Raw genomic sequence first — 23,890 nt, forward strand, 5'->3', positions numbered from 1 at the left:
GCATTGGCTCATTAAGTGCTGCTTTCCAACAGCATCAAAATAAAACTTTTTTTTTTTTTTTTTTTCAGTTCATGTTTGAAATGTTATCAACACACAGGTGAAGAAACTTCTTTAGGCAGTGGTGGTCTTGCATTTCGTGTATTGAATACCTCTGGTATGCTGGATGTATAAGACATATTGCTGCAACAAGAGCAAAGTGTTTTGATTCAAGGTGTGGGGGGATCAGCCCAAGAGACACAGCAGTCCTGTAGTCCAGTAGAAAAGACAGTTACCATCTAATGAGACTGAAAAAGGTGGAATTGCTTCTCTTGATGCAAGTTTGCCATTCATTGACAATTAACAATGACTGTCTCTGAAACAGTCAGAGATGTAAACAGAAAGGAAGCCTCAAAACTTGACAGCCTACACCAGAACACCAAGGCTCTACAGCAAGGCTCTGAGACAGACTGCAAATTAACCCTCAGCCTTTCTACAGGTTTCATCATAACATTAGAAAAGCTCAGCAGCAGCTTCAAGAGAGTTGCAGCCTAGCTAGAAGAGTGAACTGAAGCTGCTCGATTTGTCATCTGCAGCCAGAACTAGAGGAGGAAGACAGAGATGAATGCTTATCACATCTATACCTCACACTAAGTTTAAGAAATACAGTTCTGTTTGCACTACTGCTGTCATCCACAGCTTGAAAATAGATCAGCCTTCATCAAAATGGCGTTTTATAAACTAGTACTTTGCTAAAGAAGTGTATTTTTTGCTACAGCTCTTCCCAGAGGGTACAATATAGGACACAGAAACAGTACAACCTCTCAGCATTGTTGAACAACAACAGAATGATAAACAGTAAAATAGAAAGAGAAATTAAGAACAGGTTGCCTTACAGAATACTATGGCTAAAACCAGAATTTTAATAGCATATGGTTTTGAGTAATTTTTTGGTACATGCATGATGCATTAAAGGAAGATATTGGCAAAGGTTTCAAGTAAGATGATTTTATTTTTTTAAAATCATTTATACAGCACTGAATATTCTGGTGACTTTCAGACCTAAAATAATCCCTATACACATGTAGGTGCTTGTGTATTGTGTTATACACTAGTACAGGTTGCCCCTATTATTTTCAAAAGAAACAACAGTTACTTTTCCTCAGGGCTATCACAATCTTTATTTTAAGCAACTCTCAGTTAACGTTTTATCACCCTGTCATTACTTCGTCTTCTATTAACATACCATTATTAATTTATTAGCATTATGTTGACTTTAGGCTGCAAATTCAGAAAAGCAGACAATGTAGCCAACTCAGTGGTTGTAAAGACCTTTGTATTTTGGGAATCTGTCAAAAGGGCATTCAAATCATTAAGCACTAAAATAAAAACCAGACAAATAATAATTTAGTGTGTTCAATTTTTTCAAATGTTGTAAATATATAGCAACAGTGTAACAAATAGTTGCATTTAAGTGGTACATCCAACAGTAGCAAAAGCTAATAAGCTCCTGCAAAAGTTGCAAAGCTTATCCATTCCAGATAGGATTGTGAAAAATAACTGTGAATTCATTACTTTCATCCTATGTAGAAAGGCTCTTGTTACTTGCTAAATTTTTCCTGTTTGGACAGGAAATCATCTAGCTAACAGTATCTCCGATTTTATTTAAATCACTTTTTATCAAAGTAATCTTCCAGAAGCAAAGGTGATCTTCCAAAAGTTTTATAAGTTCATGGTCCTTGTACTTGCCAAGACTTCATCATAGAACAAGGTTTCAGTAAACATATCGGAGTTTTGCAAAGCCTCGAAAAGACGCTTATAGTCTTCTGGATACAAGTTACACATTGCAGCTTTTTTGGGAATTTCTAGTGCTTTCAGTAATGTGTCACTATTGTCCAAGCTCCACGAACTGAAACAAACAAAAAAAAAATCATAATGGAGCATTTCTTTCTGTGAAAAATTAAAAGCAAGAAACATTATCTGAAGGTCCATTGCACTCTTTCACAGCTTCTAGAAGAAGCTAACCTCTTCTTGCACAAGTTAATTTCAATCCCTACTGCACACAGGAAGAAACCTCTGCTATTAAAACACATAACCAGCAAATAAAGCCCCCAGGACACACAGACAATACCACACAAACCACACAAACTTCCTTGTTACAGGATAGGTGCTCTCTCTCCCTCATCCACCCTAAATGCATAAGTCAGTAACAGGCATTACACACTAAAAAGGTGTTTCAGTGCTGGAGAAATTAAAGCCAAGGATGACTCAGTACAGCACGAACTAGTGACTTACACCTCCCAGGTATTTTCTTTTATACATAAACAGATGTATCCACCCTCCCCCCATCTACATCTTTGCTATGAAAGCTATACTTTTATAAATGTGCATATACATTAACTATTTCCCAGACAGGAAAAGACTGCATAAGTACACAGAAGATGCATATTAGAAGCCTTCAACCTCCTGGCTGAAGAATCAAGTGAAGCTTTAAAAAAGAAATGCCACTGAATTTTAAGAAAGAAATCCATTAAGGCTCTTTGCACTTCTTTTGCTAAGAGAGTTACTGGAATTTAGTAGCTTTTTTTTTTTCCCTTTCTGGAAATTAACTTTCACAACCTACTATAAGCAAATGAGAAGTATATTTATTATTTTCATCAGCAAGAAGTCAATGCTTTCCGTGAACACCTTCCATTTCTGGGAAACAGAAATCCACTGATCATAAAGAAATGTGAATAGCTTGCATAATAGGTAAAGTCTAAAGCCTAATTTTTTAATTAGATAACAGCCATTTGAGGACAGTCCCATTCCACCTTCTATAACCTTTCAGCTGTTTTCACTGGCATGACTTTGATGTCTGTTATAAGCTGAATCTCTTTCAACTTTTAATTTCTGTAATGCAAAACTCTTGGTGGATTTATTATTGTATCTGTAAAATAAGTGAAAACTTCCTTCAGATAACATGACCTAAGCTCCATTGGAGATGCAGGAATTACTGCACATGTACATTCCAAATACTTGTCAACCTTCCTGACAGAACAGTCCCCAAAACACTGTATAGTAGATTGCACAAATGAAGTCTTCTATTCTACATGTTGATGGTTAATTAAAAATTAATTAATTTGTTTTTTAAAAGACCGTATTTCATCTGCAAATAAATACTGCTTTGGGAACATATTTTAATATTTTCATATATTTCTCTGAAGTATAAAAACTGTAATTCTTTCTTACTTACTTTAATCTATCTGTAAGTCTAGACTTAGGTTTAGCAAAACACTGTTTCACCATGAAAATAAAGGTAGATGCATTTGATGGCTTCAAGCCTCCTGTAAATAGATTTTCCTGAGGAGTCAGTCGTACCAAACATAAATGGTCATTTGGCAGCTGCTGCAAGAAAAACAGAGTAAGTCAATGAAAAAAATCACTTTTTAAGACAGTATCTATCTTAAGCTAAGAGGTTCATCTTTGGCACCAGTAACATTTCTCATTAGAAGTCTTAACAAGATGATTTCATCAGAAGATGAGGCATCACCTCCCTGTGCCTCAAACAGAAAAGGAAATAGAAAACAAAAGAAACATACTATCACTTGGGGTTTATTTCTATATTTTAAAACTGGACTTTCTTAGTGGAAATAAACAATACAGGCTTGATGTGAGTTTTCAAGATATTATATGGCCTATTGTATTCCTATACTAGGCAAGGTATCAGACTTGCTTTCTATAGAAAAAGACAGAATTATGTGAGTGTAACTGTAAGACACTATTGCAACATGAGGATTTTATTAAACTGGAGGAAGTGGAGTCTTCAACTGAAATAATTGTACTTCTGGATTGGCAGCAGTGGTTATTATTAGATCTGACATCTGTACTTCTAAAGTTGTCCCAGTACATCTTGCATAGCCCACCTCAAGAGCCTCTCTACATGGCTTTTCAGCAACACAACTAAGCATAAAAGGCATACCCAGCCACTTACATATTACAGAAATATTGCAAACTACACTCAATTCAGCACCATAGCAGTCTTCTGCGGAGTGTGAAGCTTAAAAACATTAAGAAAACATGCTTTTATATTATCAGAATTAAATAGGAATATTCCTTTATTATACAGAGGAACATCATGGCTTCTCCAAAGGAGAGAAGTAAATAACTTTACACAAGGCGTTTTCGCACTTCTCAGATTTAAGTTTGGAGACTCATGCTTTTCCACAATTAACTTGCACATTAAATCTATAACTGACATGTGAATAACTACTTTAATCAAAACCAGCAGCATACTGCTTGTGTTATTAACTGTGGTAACACTTGTTTTGTTCAAGCAGGTAACTGTGACCATCATTAACTTTCTCTGAAAAATACTTTTTATTCTCTGAAAAATACCTATTAACATTCCTTTATGCTGTTTATTCACTATACTTTTTCCATCACAGACAATAAAGATATTAGTTTATTTCAGTTTCTAAGATAATAGCTATTCTTCACTTCAATTTTGATGAATCTCTATGCTGCCTTAAATTTTAATTAGAACAGTTCTTAAAAAATATACCTATAAATGCTTCTATGAAGTTACTTTAATTTTTAATTTAAAGTAGTTTAGCTGCATCTTCAGAAAAAAAAAGTCTATACAACAATCTTACCACAGTTTTTGGTATCGCCAGTCCCCCATTTTTCAAATTAGTGGCAAATGAAGACCAAGGTTCCTATGGGAGGAAGCAAATATATTATGGAATTAAAGTGTTCTGTTAGATAGAACAGACTACTTCAGTTGCGAGGTCCCTACAGTGATCATCTAGTCCAACTGCCTGAGCAATTCAGGGCTGGCCAAGATAAAGCATGTTAATAAGGGCATTTTCCAAATGTTCTCTTAAATGCAGACAGGCTTGGGGCATTGACCATCTCTCTGGGAAGCCTGTTCCAGAGTCTGACCACCCTCTCCGTAAAGAAGTGCTTGCTAATGTGCAGTCTAAACCTCCTCTGGCACAGCTCTGAACCATTTCCATATATCCTATCAGTGGATACCAGGGAGAAGAGCTCGGCACCTCCCTCTCCCCTTCTCCTCCTCAGGAAGCTGTGGAGAGCAGTGAGGTCACCCCTCAGCCTCCTTTGCTCCAAACAAGACAAGCCCAAAGCCCTCAGCTGCTCCTCATGGGACATTCCCTTCTGATCCTTTCACTGCTTTTGTTGCTGTCCTCTGGATACACTCAAGGACCTTCACATCCTTCTTGAACTCTGGGGCCCAAACTGCCCAAGTATTCGAGGTGAGGCTGCACCACGCTGGATTCAGTGGGACAATCACCTTTCTTGAGCGGCTGGTGCTGCTGTTTGAGGCACCCCAGGGTGCAGTCTGCCCTCCTGGCTGCCAGGGCACACCCAGCTGACTCAGACTGAGCTGCTGCCAACAAGCAGCCCCAGGTGACCAGTGGCCAGGCAGGTGCTGCCCAGATCACTACAGCCCTCTGAGCTCTGCCCTTCAGCCGGTTCTTCCCCCAGCACACCCTGGACTTGCTCACCCCACAGCTGGAGAGCTTTTCCAGAAAGATGCTGTGAGGGGCAGTATCAAAAGCCTCCCTAGATCCAGAAAATCTGCATCATCCACCATCTTCCCTTCATCCACTGGGCAGGTGGCCCTATCACAGTAGGGTGTCTAAAGGGTTAAACCAGACTTTCCTTTGTGAACCCATGTTAACTGTGCCTGCTGAGTGCATTATTCTTCAAATCCTTTCAGCAGTACCCAGTGGAATCTGGTGCTCCATAATGGCTGCAGTTACTGAGGTTAGGCTGACAAGTCTGTAGTTCACTGGGTCTTCCCTCACATGCTCCTTTGGAGGAGGATGTGGAATAGCATTGGCCTGCTTCAGTCAGCAGGGACCTCCCCAGACTCCCAAGGCCTTTGTTCCCTGATCAAGAGAGGTCCTGCCATAACTTCACTAGCTCCTCAGTACTCTGGAATGAATTCCATCAGGCTCCAAGGATCTGTGAACATTCAGCTGATACAGCTGGTTCCTTACAATTTCAGTGTCCACAAATCTAAAGTCACTATTCCCACACTTGTGGTCCTCTGACTCAGGGCGCCAGGCAGCCCAAGACTTATCATCAGTATTATTAAAGACTGAGGTAAAAGAGAAATCAAGTGCCTCCACTTCTACTTTATTGCTGTTAGTCAGGTGACCACCTTCAAAAAGTACTATTCTTCTACTTCCTAATATTTACCTTAATGAATATCTTGTAGTATAAGGCATTTGGAGGACAATAGACAGTGTAACCTAATTTTAAATTAACAAAACATTTAAATTATGAAGGTGGGTTCCTAGAAAAACAGAGCACAAAGATAAATCTGAAAAGCATAAACTAACTGAAAGTTTACAGCCATGTGCTCATGGGGAACTGGTGGGGCAATATAAAAAAAAAAAATTAAAACTATACCATAGCATGTTTCATAAGGTAAGGAGGTACTGGCTAGTAGGAGAAGCAGGTGTGTTTGGATCATTAAAGCACAAGGACTCAAAAAAAACCTCTACTGAACACATCTTAGGAAGTCAAAAGCATATATGATGGCAAAATTCAGAGGATGTAACAAAGAGCAGACCATGACAGATTGGAAAAGCAGACTTCTCATTTCACACAATCATTAGCAAAATGGAAAATGTTTATCTGGTGTGTAAACACACCTTTTTTCCTACCAGATTCTGAGAATAAATGTTTTTGAGTACAAAGCTTGCAGTGAAAACACTGACATCATAGTGAATAACAATGCTGCTTAACTGAAAGAGTTTTACACAAAACATGATTGTTTTAGCTTTTAAAAAAAGTTTTCAAAAGTTCTCCAACTGATTTAATCATCTAATTAGCTTCCAATTAGTTTGCAATGGTAAACCACTATAAACCCTTTCCTAAATGTATGTCCATAGTATCAGGCCATATCAGCTGGTACAAAACTCTTACCTTATGCAGTAGTTCAATTTCATACCCTAGTTGTGCAAGTACAGTAAGTGCTTGATAAATCTTTGACTTTCCAGGCTTTGCTGTTAATACCTAAAAAAATGGCAAAGAGCAAGTGTTTTTGTTGCAAAAACCAAGACTCTGTCTTTATATAAGCAAAATCTACATATATATATATATAACAGTAAGAAATTCAGTTAAGTCTAAAATTCCAAAGTAAAGTTACATTAGGCCTCAAACACATGCTTTGTGCTACATTAGTATATCTTGTCAGAAGACAGGGCTGGAAGATATTGTAATATTTGAACTTCACAGCAGTTATTGGGATAACTGAACTATGTATGAATCTCCAGCATATACTTTCAGATCCCTTTTAAGGCAGAGAAGTTTCACACAGAAGAGAAACAAGGATCAGATTTCATATAAGAACCATAACTTTGGTAGAGTTATCAGCTTGCACTGATAAGATAATATTCCCAAGAAGACAAAGCAGAGTAACTGAAACTTCAGGTGACCTTGCCGAACATTAAGCAACTTGCACAGTCATCATCCTGATCAATGTTAGAAATCAAACAACTCTTAGGGCAAGAATAAAAGAAAAGCTTGTGATTATTCTCAAAAAGGGCAAGGAAAGAAATAAATTGTAGCAGGGAGATTTAGCTTTGTGTAATAGATTTACACAGCCTTGTCATATGATAAAAAGCCCAAACAACCAACAAAAAGGAGTCAACAATGCCTAGTTAAAGAAGGTTCCGATAGCTTTTACTACACAACTCTTATGTAACAAAGAGTTCACATTATAACCAGAAAACTTAATTTAAAAAAAACCCACAAAACAGGGACTGACTTAAATTAATATGCTGCCCTGTATTTAGTAAAAAATCTGGCCATTAAAACGTATCATACAAGTGGGTATTTCAGTGGTGTCCAACCTGCCATTTCACAGAAGAATATACTTAAGATGTTTAATTTTTTTCAGAGGGGTGTTAGACAAAACACTGTTTGTGCAAGCAGACCTGGAAGTCCTTGTCTACTTCAAGTAATTAAAGGCTGATGACTCTCTCTGAACCTCCCATTTTCATGGGAGTGAGGGGGGAGAATAAAAAGGCATCCTTGACTATAAGTACACTTCTAGAGCTTTGGGACAGCACAAATTAGGAGTATGTAATCCAGAAAAGGCTCTGCACCTTAGTGTACAGAGCATTCACAAAAAGGAGTGTAAATCATTACATTTTGCCTCTATTCTTTTCAGTACTGCAAACAAAACTCAAGAGGACAAATGCATCTCACTGTATTTGTATTTACTGACTCGGAATCTTCTTCAACTGTGTTTTTGTGTTTTGAATTCAGTCTTCGTTAACTATTACCTGCAACTAGTAAAAAAACTTGTTGCAAAAGCATGGCACAGAATTTAATCTCCTCACAATTTACAATGGAAAGCAGCTAGTCTGCTGCTGCATATACTTCTCAAAGACCAGTCTTTATATTTGTAAGATCTGTGGTTATATGACAACAGAATGTTTCTTAATAGTGCTACCACTGCATAAAGCAAACCAGTAGGAAACTGACAATACTTAAAAATTCTGGTAGAAAAGAAATTCACTAGCAAAAGCATTAAGTATACAATATAAATGTGTTTGTGTTCCGTGAAGCACTGTACCTTCATTACCTGTAAAATGCCTTGCACGTACCGTATACTCTTTTTCACTTATAAAGAGGTTGAGCTCTACTCTTCCATATCTGTATATGGAACTGCATTCATACATGGCGAAAAGAAGTCTCCAGAGTCTGTTTCTTTCCAACTGTTGTGGTACGATACCAAAAATTTTCAAAGGAACGTCTGTTTCACACAATAGCATTTAAAAGCATCTTTAAAATTCTGCAGTATGTATTAGACAATCTCATTAATTCTAATGCCTAAACTACAACAATTAAAAGAAGAAAGTCTGTCAGTTCGTGTTGTTCAAGAATGAATACAATTCAAGACTTAGTCAAAGCTATGCCCGGTTTGCATTAGACTAAAACTTTAAATTACAAGAAAATACTTAATTATCTGATATTGCCATAGGTGGAGGGAGGGTTTGAAGCTACCATAAATCTTAAGTAAAGCTGAAATGTAGAAAACAGTGCCCATTAATCTAGCATGTGTATTAAATAGAACATACACCTCAAGCAAATTCCCAAAGGTTTTGCCAAATTGCCTATGCACCCTTCAAACACGTGTTTGTAACATGTGGGATCATCAACATATACCTGCCCTCCAAGGAACTGCTGCTACACCCATGGCTTCAAAAAGTTTGTCAGAAGACAAAGCAGGTGGTTTCAAAGCTCCCTTTGCCAAAGGATCCAGTCTGAAGAAGTCACCATGAATCACCTTTAACTGCCCATCCAGGCTATTCTCTAGGGACTGAAGAGAAATAACTTTAGTTCAAGAAATCTGGATATGATAACTAGTTTTGCAAAACGCCCAACCAAAAATGCGTTCAAGCACTCTCTGAAATTGTTATCCATTGAACAAGAGTCAAACCTCAGAGCTGCTTCTTATAGCTGATAAAAAGAATAGCTTCTTTCTTTCAGCTGATAAAAATAATTGCTCCCTTCACTGTGCAGGGCATTTTGACATTTTTTGTGCTGTTCAACTTGAGCTTTAAACCACTTTCTTAAAGTAAGATGTTCTGCAATGTTTTTAAAAAAACCAAACTAACTACTAAACAAGCAAACCACTTCTTTTAACAATTTAAAACTAGAATTCTTTATATCTGTAGAGATATGTGTGACTCATATGACTTAAAATGTGTGAAGACACATTTTAAGTCAGGTGAGAGTCACTGGTTCCAAACCAGCACTGTAATGCAAATCTTCTAGAGCAACTTCTGCAGCTCTGTGTCTGACCCTCTTTGAGCTGATGCAAAGCCCAAGTGAGCAGGAAAGGACAACACATGTAAGTGTCAATTGCAGGAAAACAGATTAAATAAAACTGTGAGACAATCAGAATAACTAAGAGTATTTTTACAGATTTCTTACAGCTTTGTACAGAAGTTTAAACATAAACATCTACAATGACTCCGATTAGTTTCAAATGTATGCATGAAATTTTATTTATGCATAGGAAAACTATGTATGAACTTGAATTCCTACATACACGAAATGCCAAATTAATTAAAAAACATTCTGCATTGTACAATACCAAACTACATACTGTTCTTAGGCATTGTCAAATGTTGCAAGTAACAATCACTGCCCAATTCCTTTTTGATCCAACAATTACACAACAATTTAAGCTAATTTATCATTTTCCCTTTAATTATGTTTTAGAAACGTGCAACTGAATCAAAAGTATACCTGTAAGTCTGTAAGAAAATCTAAGTTACTTTCCAGAGCTAGCACTCTAAAACCTGCATCAAGCAGAGATCGAGTCAAAATTCCAGGACCTGAAGTAGGAGAATAAAGAAAAAAAAAGAAAAAAAAAAAAAAAAAAAAAAATTAGAAGGGTGTCTTAGTTTCTAAGTGATTTCTTTTAGTGATTTTCCCAACACAACGCTTTGGACAGATCACCTTCAACAGGAGATGGCATGTGTTTGTTAAACACACTTCAAAAAATGAGCTGGAGAAATGATTTGCAGGGAGCCTGCCCATGATTTCTCACTGTATTACACTAAGCACAGCGTTACAATTAGATACTGAGCAGCACTAGATATAACGTTTCAAATATTTCTATTACTTTTTCTTCTGCCAACTGTAATATACTGTGAAACCTTACCCATGTTATCCTTAAAATACATTCTGCAGAAATGTAAACAAAAAAAATCCCAAACCCGTTAGGTAACTGCAGGTTACCAGGTTTTGGATTAGCCATAATCCTGGGTGCGCTTTTACTGATAAAGTTCACCCACGAAATCAAAGTATTACCTGACAGAAAATGACATCTCTGGTCACTCTGCAGCAAAGTTTTAACACGAGTGACTGAAGCCTCCAGACTGCACCCTCACTCATTCCCCAAGTTCCGCATAAAGGGACCCCCAGGCACACCCCGGGGCCCACCCAGGTGTCCCGGGAAGGTGCCGGGACAGCTCCCAGCCGGGATTCCGGCCGGGACAGCGCCGGACGCAACGCAGCTGCGAGCCCTGCCCGAAATCCCGGGAGAGGCAGGGCCCAGCCCGTTCCCGCAGGAGCAGCAGCAGCCCTTCGCGGGGCCGGGGTGCCAGCACGGCCGGTGGCGAGGGCGGCGGCCGGCACCGATTCCCCCCCCACCAAGGTCACTGGGGCGCGCCGGAGCCTCGGGGCAGCTCACCGGGCGCGAACTCGAGCAGCAGGGGCTGCGGGCCGAGGCCGGCTCCGCCCTGCAGGCAGCGCCGCACGGTGCGCGCCAGCTGCGGGCAGGCGATGAAGCGGCGGACCACGAGGCTGCTCCGCTGCTCCTTACGCGCCAGCCGCTTCTCCTTCACCGGCTCCGCGACCCGCAGGGCCGGGTACTGCCGCCCCGCCGTCAGCCAGCACGGCGACAGCCCGCAGAGCAGAGGCTGCAGCCCCGCTGCCAGGAGGCGGCCGCAGCTCGCGGCGCCCAGCGGGGCCCGGCCCGCCAGCATCGCCGCGCCGCGCTTCCAGCTCCGGGTACGTGATCGCCGCGGCAACCGGGGCGTCACTTCCTCCTCTGCCCGGCCTCTCAGCGCGCTTCCGCTCCGCCGTCGGAGGGCTCTCCTCCCGCCGCCCGCCCTCTCTATGGTGCCCGCCCCGCACCGCCGGCAGCCTGCGGCAGCTCCAGCCCCCGCGCCTCCACGCCATGCCGGCTGGCGGGTCCCGGCCGCCCGAGCCGCGGAGCTGAGGTGAGCTGACAGCGGCTTATCCGCAGGGGGAGGAGGAGGAGAAGGCGAGATGCTTCCCCCGGTGCCGCGCTCCGCCGCCGCCTTCTGCTTGTGTCGGCCGCCGGGCTCTCCAGGGGCGGGTTAGGGCCGCCGGGCGGGCGGCGGGAAGGAGCCGGAGCCGGTGCCGGGCGGGCTGGGCGCGCTGCCCGCCTCGGCCGGGGTGGGCAGGTGTCGGTGCCGCGGCCCCTGCCCCCGGCGCGGTGCCCCCGGAGTGGAGCACAGACAGGGCTGAGGCGAGAGGCGGCTCGGGAGGGGGCTCGGGCCGGCGGGCAGCGCTCTGCCGGGCGCCCGTGGAGCGATGCGTGTGTTCCGTGTGTCGGTGAGGTCCCAGGAGCTACGTATTTAGTTTGAGGTTTGCCTGGGTGTTTCGCGGGTGTCTTTGATCTCCGCGTCTGCAGCTAAATAGTCACTTCGGGACTCGGTTGTTTGTGTCGCCCTGCCGCCCTCAGCAGGTGCAGGATTCTGCTCCGGCGGATCTCCGGCATCGCTCCTTGCCGGCTTCTCTCTGCTCGATACCTTGCTGCAATTACGGTTTCGGCGAAGCGTGTAATTTTCGATAGCAGTGACGTTATCCTTTCGGAACCGTCCCCAGTGCCTGAACGAGAAATAACTTTAAGACCATTTTCAAGTTTTGCCAAACCGGAGTTCATCCTTCAGGGATGCTGTGCGAGAACCTGTCAGTGGCAGTGAGTGGCCGCAGTGTTACGGGGGGAAGGGAGAGAGAATCCTCCCAAACGTGTTTCCCTGCTCCCTGTCTCTTTTGTGCAGAACGCAAGGGAGATCTGGCAATCACAGGGTACAACTGGTTTTCAAATTAATGGTTCAGAAGTAGATTTTCTCTGTGATTTTTTGAAAATTGGTTAATATCTTGTTCCTCTGCTTGTGAAGTGAGAAATTAACATGAGAAATTAACACTTCCGTACTTACTAAACAGAGTCGTTTTGTTTGGTACATCGCTTGAAAACAGCGATATTCCTGGAAACAGCGATATACTTGGAAAATTGTGGCTTTGCTGTTCTGTTTTCGGGGGACCTACATGTGGTATGAAGAGCAGCTGGGCTGAATTTAGAAAAATGCCTTAGCAAATAACGCCGTCCTTTATCCGTATCTGCCATTTATTTTTAAATACTCAGCTTTTTTACACTGAGTGCTGTAATAGTTTTCCCCATGCCTTAAGGGAAATGGACAGATTGTTCAGCTGGATGATGGGATAGACCTCAATCCATTTTTAAACTGGACTTTATGTTTTAATAGCTTTTTTCCTCTCTTACTAATTAGTCTGATAATTCAATAATTTGTAGGACTTTTAGAACGTCAAGCAGAACTTGGTTTTCTTAGAGCAAGTGTTTAGTGATGTCCTAATTCAGCATTCTTTTTCAAAGTTTATTGGCAGCTATGGCCACAGAAAGGTTAGGTGCAGTTTTAAGCTCAAGTAATGAATTTTGGAACTTTTGTTGTCATTTGGAGGGCTCAGGAGTGCTAGGGTCATCTTTGAATGGGCTGTTCAGAGCAACTGAGGTTATTTGAAGTGTTTGCTAATAAAAGCCAAATAACAAAATGCCCTGATAATTCTTCATACACTAGAAATGATACACTTTTCTTCATGATTTTATTTATTTTAGCTTAGTGCTTGCCTGGATTGAACCACAGATCACTGTGAGTCAAACTCATGGTTTGCTTTTTTCCCCCCCCCTGCTAGAACTGCCACATATATGCTGAATCTTTCATGCATAAAGGACTACCTCTTCATGACCTGGTCATTATCTTTGACAAACTGTTGAAACCATAGGAAAATGGTAAGTTTTGTACATTTTTTTTAATTTAGAAATCACAATGTAGAAAATTGTTTAAGACGTTGAAGTGTATCACAGGGACATTTGAACAGTTATTTCTGCATTAATGGCTGATGGTGGCATATGTTTTCTAGTTTAATCCAGCTATCACCACATGCAAATATTTGAATTTACAGTCTTACCTCATACAGCCTTATGTCTTTGTAATTTGTGTGCATTGTTGGGTGCTCTGAAATAGTTTCCTCCTAATTATTGTTTCCTGAAATAAATCACAGGGAATCAAAAGGGTTACCTGTTTGATTGGATTCCAGTCTGTGCTTGAAGCTGAAGAGCTCATTAGTTGTATGGGTCAAAAAGACAGTAGAGGGATTTGATTTTTTTTAATGGTTCTAAATTCCTTTTGCATTTACCTTTATTTGGCTTAATTTAAAGCTTATTTTTCAAGTTCATATTAAAATGTTAGTCTTTTGGTATCATTTTGCTATGTATTAGTCCCTTAGCCATAGTAAATACTGGCAATAATTTCTAAGTAAGGGTGAAAATTGCAGAAGTACCTGGATCTTGATCACAGATTTTCAAACTCTTATGCCCATACTTCATTTTAAGTACAGATTTGGCAGAATTTCTGTCTTGCACAAAAAAAACCCAGTGAGTATGTGAATGGAAATTTGCATTATGGTATTTTTTTCCTTGTCCTCCTAGTGGATACTTATCATTAGAGTCTCCTCTAAAAACTCAGAATACAGATTAAGTTGGAAAGGTTTACATGTTACCAAGTACCACCTCTAATGTGAATTTTAGAAAAAGCTTTCAACAGAAGTGAAAGAAGGTCTCACAATAGTGCTGAAAGAATCACTTAAGCCTATTTACTTCAGTAATGTGAGAGTAAAATAACCTGCTATGCGCTTGAGCTGGCAGCAGTGGCTCTGCTTTGCTGAGATGCAGGATGCTGCAGAATTAATTGTTTTCATTTATTTTATTAAGCATACTTGAATAATTTTGTTGTAATGCTTTGGTTGGTGACCAAGGAAAATAGTAGAAGGAGTGGTAAGAGATTTCTTCAAAAGTGCTCTAAGCGCTGCACACTCAGGAAAAGAGTCTCTAGGAAGATTTTTTTTTTTTTTTTTAAATCTATCAGAGTGTAGCGTCATTCTTTTGTCATATTTCCTAGCCATTGCTGTTCCCTACTCCAAGCCCATATATGTGCAAAGGAAATCTCCCAAGAACTGAAGTAGCATTTAATCCTATAGCACAGTCTGGTTTGAGATCCAGTGAGTTTGCAGCCTTGTAAATTGTGTTGGACATCTTCCTTTGAAGTGAAAGTCTGCCTTTTATAAGGAGGTCAGCAATTTTGTATTTAGAGCCGTTATGGTCTATAAACCTTAACTTACTGCTTTCCTACATGTCCTCTGTTGACAATTAAAAATGGCTTGACATTTGGATGGAGGACAGTGGCTAGGGGAGTGGGAGGAGTTTTGCTGTTTGGCCAAGCTATTAGTAGCAAGGGAAATTAGAATCCAAGGTTCCTTGGACGCGCGCCTGCTCCATGTGACAATGTAGATTCCAGCCTAGCGCTGAAAACCTGATTAATAGGGAGTTACTGTCCATTAAACGTCTGTTAGATCATTTGTGCAGATCACCAGAGAGTGACTGTCTAGGTAGCAATTAAGTGAAACTATCAAGTCAGTTCTCCTCTGAGATAGTTTCTGAGCACTAGGTGTGTGGTCATAGAATAAGCTTAGTTGAATAAAAAAGTAAAGCCACTCCTTTGCTATTTTTCTTATGTCATACCATGCTGTTTAATAGGAAGGCTTTTTCATACCAGGTGCAGATTGACTTAGCAGCCTTGCAAACACTGCAGCAAAGTTCACAGCTGACAAAAGAACCATTCAGAATAAAAATAAACATTTTTAGAATAATTAGATGCCTTGAATTCTGTCCCTGTTGATGCTAACAACATTGTCCGTGTTTTATTTCCCTTCTAATGAACACTAAGCAATATTTTTGACATTTTCCGTGGAGAGGTGAAGGGTTTTGTAGTGTGAAGATGGTTGCATAAGCTATGTATTATAAGGCATTTTGGCAGGGTTACAAACTTTCTCGCTCTGTGCTTTATCTGTCTGTACAGAGGATCTCAGTCCCTAGGGCTATCAATCTGGCATCTTTCATCAGCACTAAATTTACTGCAAATATTTTTCGTGTGCGTGCGGTAAAAAAAGTGCGATTAAACCTTTGTGGGCAGGAGCCAAAACATTCAGATAGATGCTTTTTCTGTTTATTACTCTTCATTGAATTCTTCTATGTTCTGCTGACTTAAATTCACTCAGCATGTGTTTGTGTGTCTATCTTATGGCAGGCCCTTATCCAGAAGGCTTTTGAAATGTTTCCTTGCTCGAGAGTCTGTCACATCAAAGAGTTTTTCACTTGTTTTTCTTATTAATCGACTTGCAATATAACTGTGATGTTTTCGAAACTGTCTGGCTGACTGATAAGGAAAGTGTAGAGGTGAAATGCTGTTAGTGCCAGAGATTCCTTTAGACAAATATTGCTGTGTTGCATGCTTGCATTTTAGGAACAGAATTCATAGGAGTGTGAAGTTTTTTCCACTGTTGTTCCAATATGCTGCGCCACCTGTCCCAAGTGAATTGCTAATGTGTGGCCTTAGAATGTGAGCTTTAGCACTGCTTTTCTGTCTACATGCCAATGATTTTCTTGTGTTTTTTGTTTGGAAAGTTAATATTACACTGCAGGGCAAGTTCAGGTTAATCCAAAATATCTTTTTAAAAAGAAAGAATCTAAAACTAATTGTGGTATTCATTTTATCTTGGTAAAATGAGCATGTTAGGAAGATTTTTAGGTTCACTTGATGGATATGTTACTAAAATACTATGGAAATTCATAATGTACATTTTGGAAGTTCTTTCTTAATGGTTGTAAGTTGGAATTTTGTGTGCTTTTAGCCTCTAAGTGATGGCATGATGATCTTATCACCTCAGACCTACATTTCATCTGGACCTGCATCACAGTTCAGATGTTGTTCATTCTGTTTTTACACTTTTACAGTTGACATAGTTTGGCAAAATAAAAAAAATTGGGGTGCGTCTTGTCCTGAAATTACAAGTTTGTCAGTTGTTCAGTAATATTTTGGCATTTTCACTGACTCATGTCTTTATTTTGTAAAGTAACATACACCATGCAGAACTTACACATTTGATCCTAGAAAGATCTGGTCTTAGCAATGAGTTTGGCATATAAAATTACTCTTTATCAAATGTTTTGGGAGCGGCTTAGTTTCTTACCTGGATTTCTGTTTTTCTCCTGGAAGACTGTTGAAGTCTACTATGTTAATACTGAAATATCATTAACACAAGGAGAAATAATAGTCGTTCAGTTTCTCTATGGGCTGTTAAACTTCTTCTGTCATGGTATCATTGAAGCAATCTCACTTTGGGTTTTAAGTGAAATTAGGTTTTACCAAGTTACAGTACTGAGTTTTTGTTACTATTCGTGATAGTTGGGATTTTGCAGTGGAAAGATCTTTTTTAAATGGAAACCACTTGAAGTGATCTTGATAATAGTTTTTTGAAAAGCTGATCTGAAACAAATTAGGTCTCTGCTTACTGGCTCAGGTATTGCAAGCATTCAAATTCCATAAGGAGGAACTGGTAACTGTGCTTCAGAAAACCTCTCTAACATCTATTAGTCAAAAGTATGTGTGAATTGTTAGAGACAGCTCATATAGCCAATATCTGTTTACACAATTAGAGCTGAAATGAATTTACCATAATAACTTCCTGTTGGAAGGGGGAGGGTTGAAACAGCACTCAGGGCTAAATTCACCACTGGGTTTGAGTGGTTGCAGCTTCATTAACTCAGTCAAGTTACACCAGTGGCTAATTTTTTGGGGGTTGTGATTTGCTTAACATAGGTCTCTTACAGTTCATACATGATTAAGTTCTTGCTCATGCATTTAAGGGCCAAAAAAAGAGAGAAGAAAACAGACCAGATTAAATGTATTGTCCCTTTTTACAGTTCTTGTATGGTTCCCTTTACCAAAATATTTATTTCATAATCTCTTTGTATTAATCTTTGCTACATCCCTGTGAAATATATCAGGGCTTTGTGGTTAAGAAATGCAACACAGTTGATGTAACAGTGTGACTGACTTCGTGGAGGAAGTTCAGAGCAAAGAAGGGATTTCAGATTCATTTATATCTGACTCCAAATAATGGAGAAACTAAATGGATGCAAGATTTTAGTAGAGCTGCTGGATATTCCGATTTTCTAATAATGGCAATTATTGAAGTGCTAACAATTAGGTCTGTTCTTAATTAACCTTCTGGTTGGACCTGCAGGCGTGATAACAGAGGGACCACAAGTATGCAATGCTTATGGACAAGAATTGTTTTATAACTTTTATGGATAGGTTTCCATTCTACTTGTGGTTGCTTCTGGCCTTGATATGATTTAGGACCTCAGTGAATACTTTATAATACTAATTTTCTGTGTGTTGATGAAGGCTATAAAACTTGCTTGTCCCTCATCAATGTAAAAAAATTATGGAATTCAGTCTCACTATGAAATTTAATTCTTAGAAACTCTTGAACACTCTTCTTTTTTCAGCTGGGCAACTTTTAGATAATTGCCCCATTCTTCTTGCATCTCCATTTCAAGATATCTGTTCTTCCATTTCTCCATTTTCATATATGTTGAAAATTGTTACCTGAGTTCATGAGAGATTTTATATCATATCTTTTTTAGCAATCTCCGATGAGGTGGTAGGATCTGACAGCTTTCTCAGGTCCTTGGAAAGCAAAGATTTGGCTAAGAGTTAGCTGAGCTGATTAATTCTCATAAATATAGTCTATATAGTCTGTGGATTTGCAGGACTTTTTTTTTTTTTTTTTTTTTTTTTTTTTTTTTTCCCCTGTAAGGAGAAAGTACCTATCCTAGAAAAGATGCATAAATTTGTCTAGTAGAAAGCTTTTTATTTCTGTTACACTTTGTAATCAGACTTGTGCACATGTTCTGAAGTGTAACAAAAATCTGGGAGTTCTTCAATTAGAAGGAAAATTTAAAAATCTAAAAAGGCAAATTACTACTTTTCAGAAGACTTAAAAAGGAGGTTCATGCATCCCAAGGCAAGACCAGTTACTCATAGGTTATTCCTGACCAACATTTGTCTAGACATTTGTTTATAAAAGAGCTGCAGTGATGAGAGTTCTCCATTCTCCTAAAGCAGTCTGGTGTACTGCCTTTTCTACCATATCTCTACCCAAGATATGTTCTGGTGTTTCGTTGCAGACAAGAAAAAAAGTTGAACACATCGAATGGTGAGGTTGCTTTTTGTTCTTGTAACATTCACTCAGATTTGTTCTAGTGACGTCTGAAACCCGAAACTTTTCAGACACTTGGGGGACTCATCATTGTGTACTTTGAGTGCTGACAAAGAGGTTGTTTGTGTGCAATTTTTGACGGAGCTGTCATATGTTCTACTAAAAGCTAGTATTTGTTCCCAGACAAACCTCTTGTATTTGGCTACATGACTGAAACATATTTTTAAAGTAATGTTAAATGTGGAATAGTAGATTATGCCTGGCAGTATGTTTATCATTGTTTATTAAAACTGTGAATAAGCAGTATGACTAGGAAGCTTAGAAGTTGAAAATAGCACATGGAACTTCCTCTTTAAACCTCACTATTCCTGCTGTTTATAGATGCGAAGATCATTGTGCCTTTAAATGCCACTGCCACTTAAAAATGTCACTTCAATGTCAGAAAGTACAAAACCACCAAAGTGTTCATGCTCAGACATTTTTGTAAATTCAATGAAATTAGATAAACCACTACTGTATCTGAATACTTCTTGAAGGACAGCAGAGTTAACACATTTGAAAAAACAGACCTCTTACTCTGTGTGTCTAACACAGAAGCAGAAAGCACGTAGAAAGGTATTTTTACCCCTAGTACACTTTTTTCAAAGCTAGACAGGGCAAACTGAAGAGTCAGGAGTATATTAATGAGATTCTCTCATGGTGAGAGTAAAGGGGTTGTACATTGGTCTGTCTTTTGAAGTGATAAACTACCAGTGAGTCCATGCTATGAGACAGCACAGCAGCTTGGCGGTGTTTTTTTTCCTGCAGAGGTGTTGGGTTGGATAATGGAAGCATACAAATGAATATCTATATTTCCCTTCCTTTAGAAACAGCAGCCTTACAACCATTGTGTTTCACATAAAACACAATGCAGAGCAGAATTCTGTTAGCTGGAGTTGGTCAGGCTTTGTGAGATGATTACAGTCACATGAACTGCCTATCACCTTTTTCTGCTCTTTCTTTCTATAGCAAATTCTGTTGGTCAGCTACATCTTCAGAACTTCTCTTGGTTGTGGCAAGGCAAGGGCAGTCTGATGATAATATTCCAGGCTTCTTTAGGTTTATATTGGGTTCCACATTAGGTGAAGAAGCAAACTGTTGTAGAGAACTTATATTTGCACTTCTCTAAAGAACATATGTGCTCTTTTTTTATTAGCCACTGTAACAGCATAGTAGACATTGTCCTTTTTCTTGCAAGCTACTGAACTCATAATGCTATGTTTTGTGTAGTTTTTACATAGTGTCATGCAGATACTGTGTAATTTAGAGCTTCTCTCCCAGTACTGAATCTTCATTTTGGTATTAAATAAAAATTACATCAATCTTTTTCCTTCTGTGTTAATGGGAAGTAGAAGAATTTCCAGTATATGTTTTGATTGTGTATGGCCATGATAGTTTTCATGTTGGTTTTTTGTTAATTTGTAGGTGATTATTTATCAATATGAAAAGAGATACATCGCAAGAGAATATTTAAATCATATCGTCTTCACACCACCTATCAGAAGAATCAACACATTTATTCTTAAGAAATGTGTGGATTATGATTAGTTATTCTTTAAATTTCAGTATTTCTGCGGTTTTCCTCTTTTTGTTATAATGGTAGAAGCACCAACTCTGTAAACATAATGATTTTTAAAACGCTTGTTTCATTTTCATGTAACCAGTTTTGGTGGTTTTTTTCTCTAGGACTTGAAAAGCTGCTTGTATGTAAGTGAAAAGGCGGGGAGGAGGGGTGTGGGAAGATACTAAAACCCCTGCAACAATAAAGAAAACTAAATTCTTTAATACTAGTTAGTGCCTATTTTTTACCTTTCCTTAAACCTGAGGTTTGCTGAATTTCTTCTTTAAAATTATGGGGAGTCCATAACATCTCTAGATAGCCTCTTTGGTTGTGTACATAGCAAGCTTTTTTAGACTGAATTGCTATTGCCAGATGTGGTGCTGACCCTTCCTTTCTAAAACTCTTACCTTGCTGGGATCCAGGTTCTCTTGTGTACATCTTGTTCTCTGTATATTGTGCACAAAACCCCCCCCACGACTGTAATTGATTAGTGCCTGGTAGAGCATAATGAATTCTCTTGTGCATGTAACACTTGCTGTATTATATCTCAGGAGAAAAATAAAGCTTGGACTCATGGTCAGTTTTCTGTTTGGTATCTCTTGGAGATGCTTTTCATCATAACAAAATGACTGGTTAATCCCTATTTCAGATAGATGTGCTCTATTTATTCCAGAAGGTTGGGGATATTCTCTTTGTGTTAGTGAGTTTTATGTTATTCCTTTTGGAGCACTTATTGCTGCAATTAATTTTGAATTAAATCCTCAAATGTGCTTATAACTGCTTCTAACTGCAGACTATATGCTGCTATTGTGGATTATAATCAAAATATTGCATAGAAGCGACACTGGGAACCAATCTGAAATGTCTATTCATTTTGAATAGAGCAGTGTTGGTGCTATAGTGGGGAAGCTGACTTCCAAAGAATTAAAAGACTTAAATCTCTTTCATTAACATGGAAAAATTAAATTGCATGAGAATGAGAGAGGGAAAATCGTGTCTTTGGCAGAGGAGCTATATGAGGGCAATCAAATGGTATGGAAAAACAGTTTTCTGTAAACTTTTCCAATCTTAGAAGCAATGATGTTATGATCTGGATGGTTCTGTAAGATTCACCTGAGATCAGTAAATGAGATACTGCACTATTTTTCAGTAAACATTCACAGAGCCCACCAGATGTCTGGCACAGAGCAGCTGATTAAGCATGAAAGTTTAAGGGGCTTGGTGGTGTTTGTGGTTTTGTTTTGTTTTTAATGCCCTCTTCAAATTTTATCCATGCCAGGTCAGGAATGATCCCGTTTCTTACTACCTTAATTCTTTTTCCAAACAGCTATAATTAAGGTTATATTTCCATAGGAAGAATAGATGGAAAAAAGTGAACAACTGGAAAAGTTGTTACAGTGCATGAAAAAGAGCATTGATGAGCATGGGCCTTTTAAAACTGAAATTGACCTAAAATACAAGCAAGCGCCATTTCTCCAATGTACATACTGTTTGTTGTAAAGCAAACAAAGGTACAAGAAATTTCTTTAATACAGACTTTGTCTTTTAGCCACTTGGCAAATATTTTCCATTTTATTTTTCATTTGTGCTATAATCACGATGATTACATGTGCCAATTATATGAATCTGCGTGGCAACTGAAGCACTTTTATTCATGGGTGCCTTTTAACAAAGACCAGTACAGTTCTGCTCAGTGTTACCTTTTATTTCAATTTTGGGCAACCAGTGAAGGGAGGAAAGATGGGCCTATGAAGAAACAAACATTTTTTATCAACATGTTGTTTGTGTTTACAATTCATTTCAGCAGCAGAACAGTAAATACAGGCTCTGCATGTTAATGGTCTTTTGAATATCGTTTAAATCACAAGGGATTTTAATTTCATTTTTGTTTATAAATAGGTGTTTCTACTTGTGTTTTTAGATGAGCTGAAGTTCATTCTCACAGGATTTAGATTTACTTTGATGCCTGCCTTGATAAACTCAAAAGGAATTGGAAATAGCAGCATTGAAAATCAAGAAGGTAAAAAGTTTCATCTGGGTGGGAGGGGAAATCCTTTTAAAAGATCAAGGGCGAGACTGTTCTAAATTCTTGGAACTAGCTCTTTTTGGATTTTCATTCTCTAAGGTGTCCTCAGGGTTGTAGAAATGAATAGATTTTCAGGGCTACTCTTATTTGGAGAAATAAGGAGTTTCAAGCAATAAACCAAGAAATGTTGTGCTTTTCAGCTTCTCAGCGACAGAGCGACTATCATTTTAGCCAAATGTTCAAAGGAAGTGAGTTAACATTTTCCATCAGAATGTTAGCTTCCTCTACAGCAAATATCACTTGTCAAAAGCATATTTTCTCATTTTTCACAATCAAATAGGAAACACCTTGTTCAAATGCATTTGTGTTTCTCTTTCCCTTTGCTGGCTGTTGAAAGGATAAACTGTTTTCTATGGATAGAAGCAAGACAGTGGTGGTAGGACATCAGGACATCTTGATTTTTAATTATTGCTGTTAAAATAATTCCTCATTGAGTTTGAACAATTTACTTCAACCTCTTTTGATGCATCATTTGATCTGTGAGCTGGGGAGAGCAGCAGTAGTTATTATTTTGTGTGGCAGAAAGACTAAAAAATGAGCCTTTCAAGTGTATTGTATTTGGGATTATTTTTTTAGTGCTTTAGAACAGGTATCAATAAATTAACATAACTGTAGTGTGGGTGTCTAACAATATTTAGTTGTGATTCTTTCTGGTCTGATTGAGGTTCTGTCCTCCTCCTTTTGTGTTTAACTCTCTTTGAGAGAAAATGGCTTGATAAAGTAGCATCCCTCTTGTGAATAGATGCCTTTTCCAGGGAAGTATTCAATATCTTCCCTAGAGTTCCTTTTGTCTTTCTGGTGCTGGGGGAAAACCATCTATTATCTAACATGGCTGCCAAAGGAAAACACAACTTTCTTCTCTAATGTACAATACGTAATTCTTCTAGACTAGGATAGAGTATTTCCACTGGAAGGGGCCTACAGCTATCCTCTTGTCCAACTGCCTGAGCAACTCACGGCTGACCAAAAGTTAAAGTGTGTTGTAAAGAGCATTGTCCAAATGCCTCCTGGACAGGCTTGGGACATTGACCACCTCTCTAGGAAGCCTCTTCCAGTGTTTGACCATGCCCTTTGTAAAGAAATGCTTCCTAAAGTCCAATCTAACCTTCCCGGGTGCTGCTTATATATTTTAGGGTAAGCAGTAATTTTTATAGACTGGTATGGCTGGAAGTGGTTAGCCAGTTCTTCAGGATGGAAGCAGAGATGGAGTTGTCCTGGGTGGTGCTGCCTTTTGCTTTTGTATTGCCCAGCTGGTGGTGGCTTGTTGCCCTCTGTGTGCTTCTCTGGAACTCCTCACCATC

The 23,890-nt window shown here is 39.2% G+C and overlaps 2 protein-coding genes across 6 annotated transcripts in view; one reads left to right on the plus strand and one right to left on the minus strand.

The window, feature by feature from the left end:
* Window positions 1-968: 968 nt before the first annotated feature.
* Window positions 969-11,498, minus strand: TFB2M (transcription factor B2, mitochondrial). The gene is made up of 8 exons (XM_040060235.2): window positions 11,204-11,498; window positions 10,255-10,343; window positions 9,166-9,319; window positions 8,604-8,752; window positions 6,916-7,005; window positions 4,611-4,673; window positions 3,212-3,363; window positions 969-1,885 (listed from the first exon to the last, which is right to left on the minus strand). The coding sequence occupies exons 1-8, from the start codon at window positions 11,496-11,498 to the stop codon at window positions 1,699-1,701; spliced, it is 1,179 nt and encodes a 392-aa protein (XP_039916169.1). The 3' UTR covers window positions 969-1,698.
* A 122-nt stretch (window positions 11,499-11,620) lies between these two features.
* The window catches only part of CNST (consortin, connexin sorting protein), a 46,541-nt gene continuing 34,271 nt past the window's right edge, over window positions 11,621-23,890 (plus strand). For 2 of the 5 annotated variants that reach the window (XM_040059414.1, XM_040059412.1), the window contains exons 1-2: window positions 11,621-11,735; window positions 13,474-13,570. Coding sequence is in view for 1 of the 5 variants with exons in the window: in XM_040059411.1 (XP_039915345.1) it covers window positions 22,466-22,523 (58 nt within the window). In the remaining 4 variants the exon portion in view is untranslated. Of the gene's footprint in view, window positions 11,736-13,473; window positions 13,571-14,196; window positions 14,216-22,424; window positions 22,524-23,890 lie in introns of those variants that run through there. The other 3 variants (XM_040059411.1, XM_040059415.2, XM_040059416.2) reach the window with 3 other exon arrangements.

The sequence above is a fragment of the Hirundo rustica genome, chromosome 3 (assembly GCF_015227805.2).
Source record: "Hirundo rustica isolate bHirRus1 chromosome 3, bHirRus1.pri.v3, whole genome shotgun sequence".
Classification (NCBI taxonomy): domain Eukaryota; kingdom Metazoa; phylum Chordata; class Aves; order Passeriformes; family Hirundinidae; genus Hirundo; species Hirundo rustica.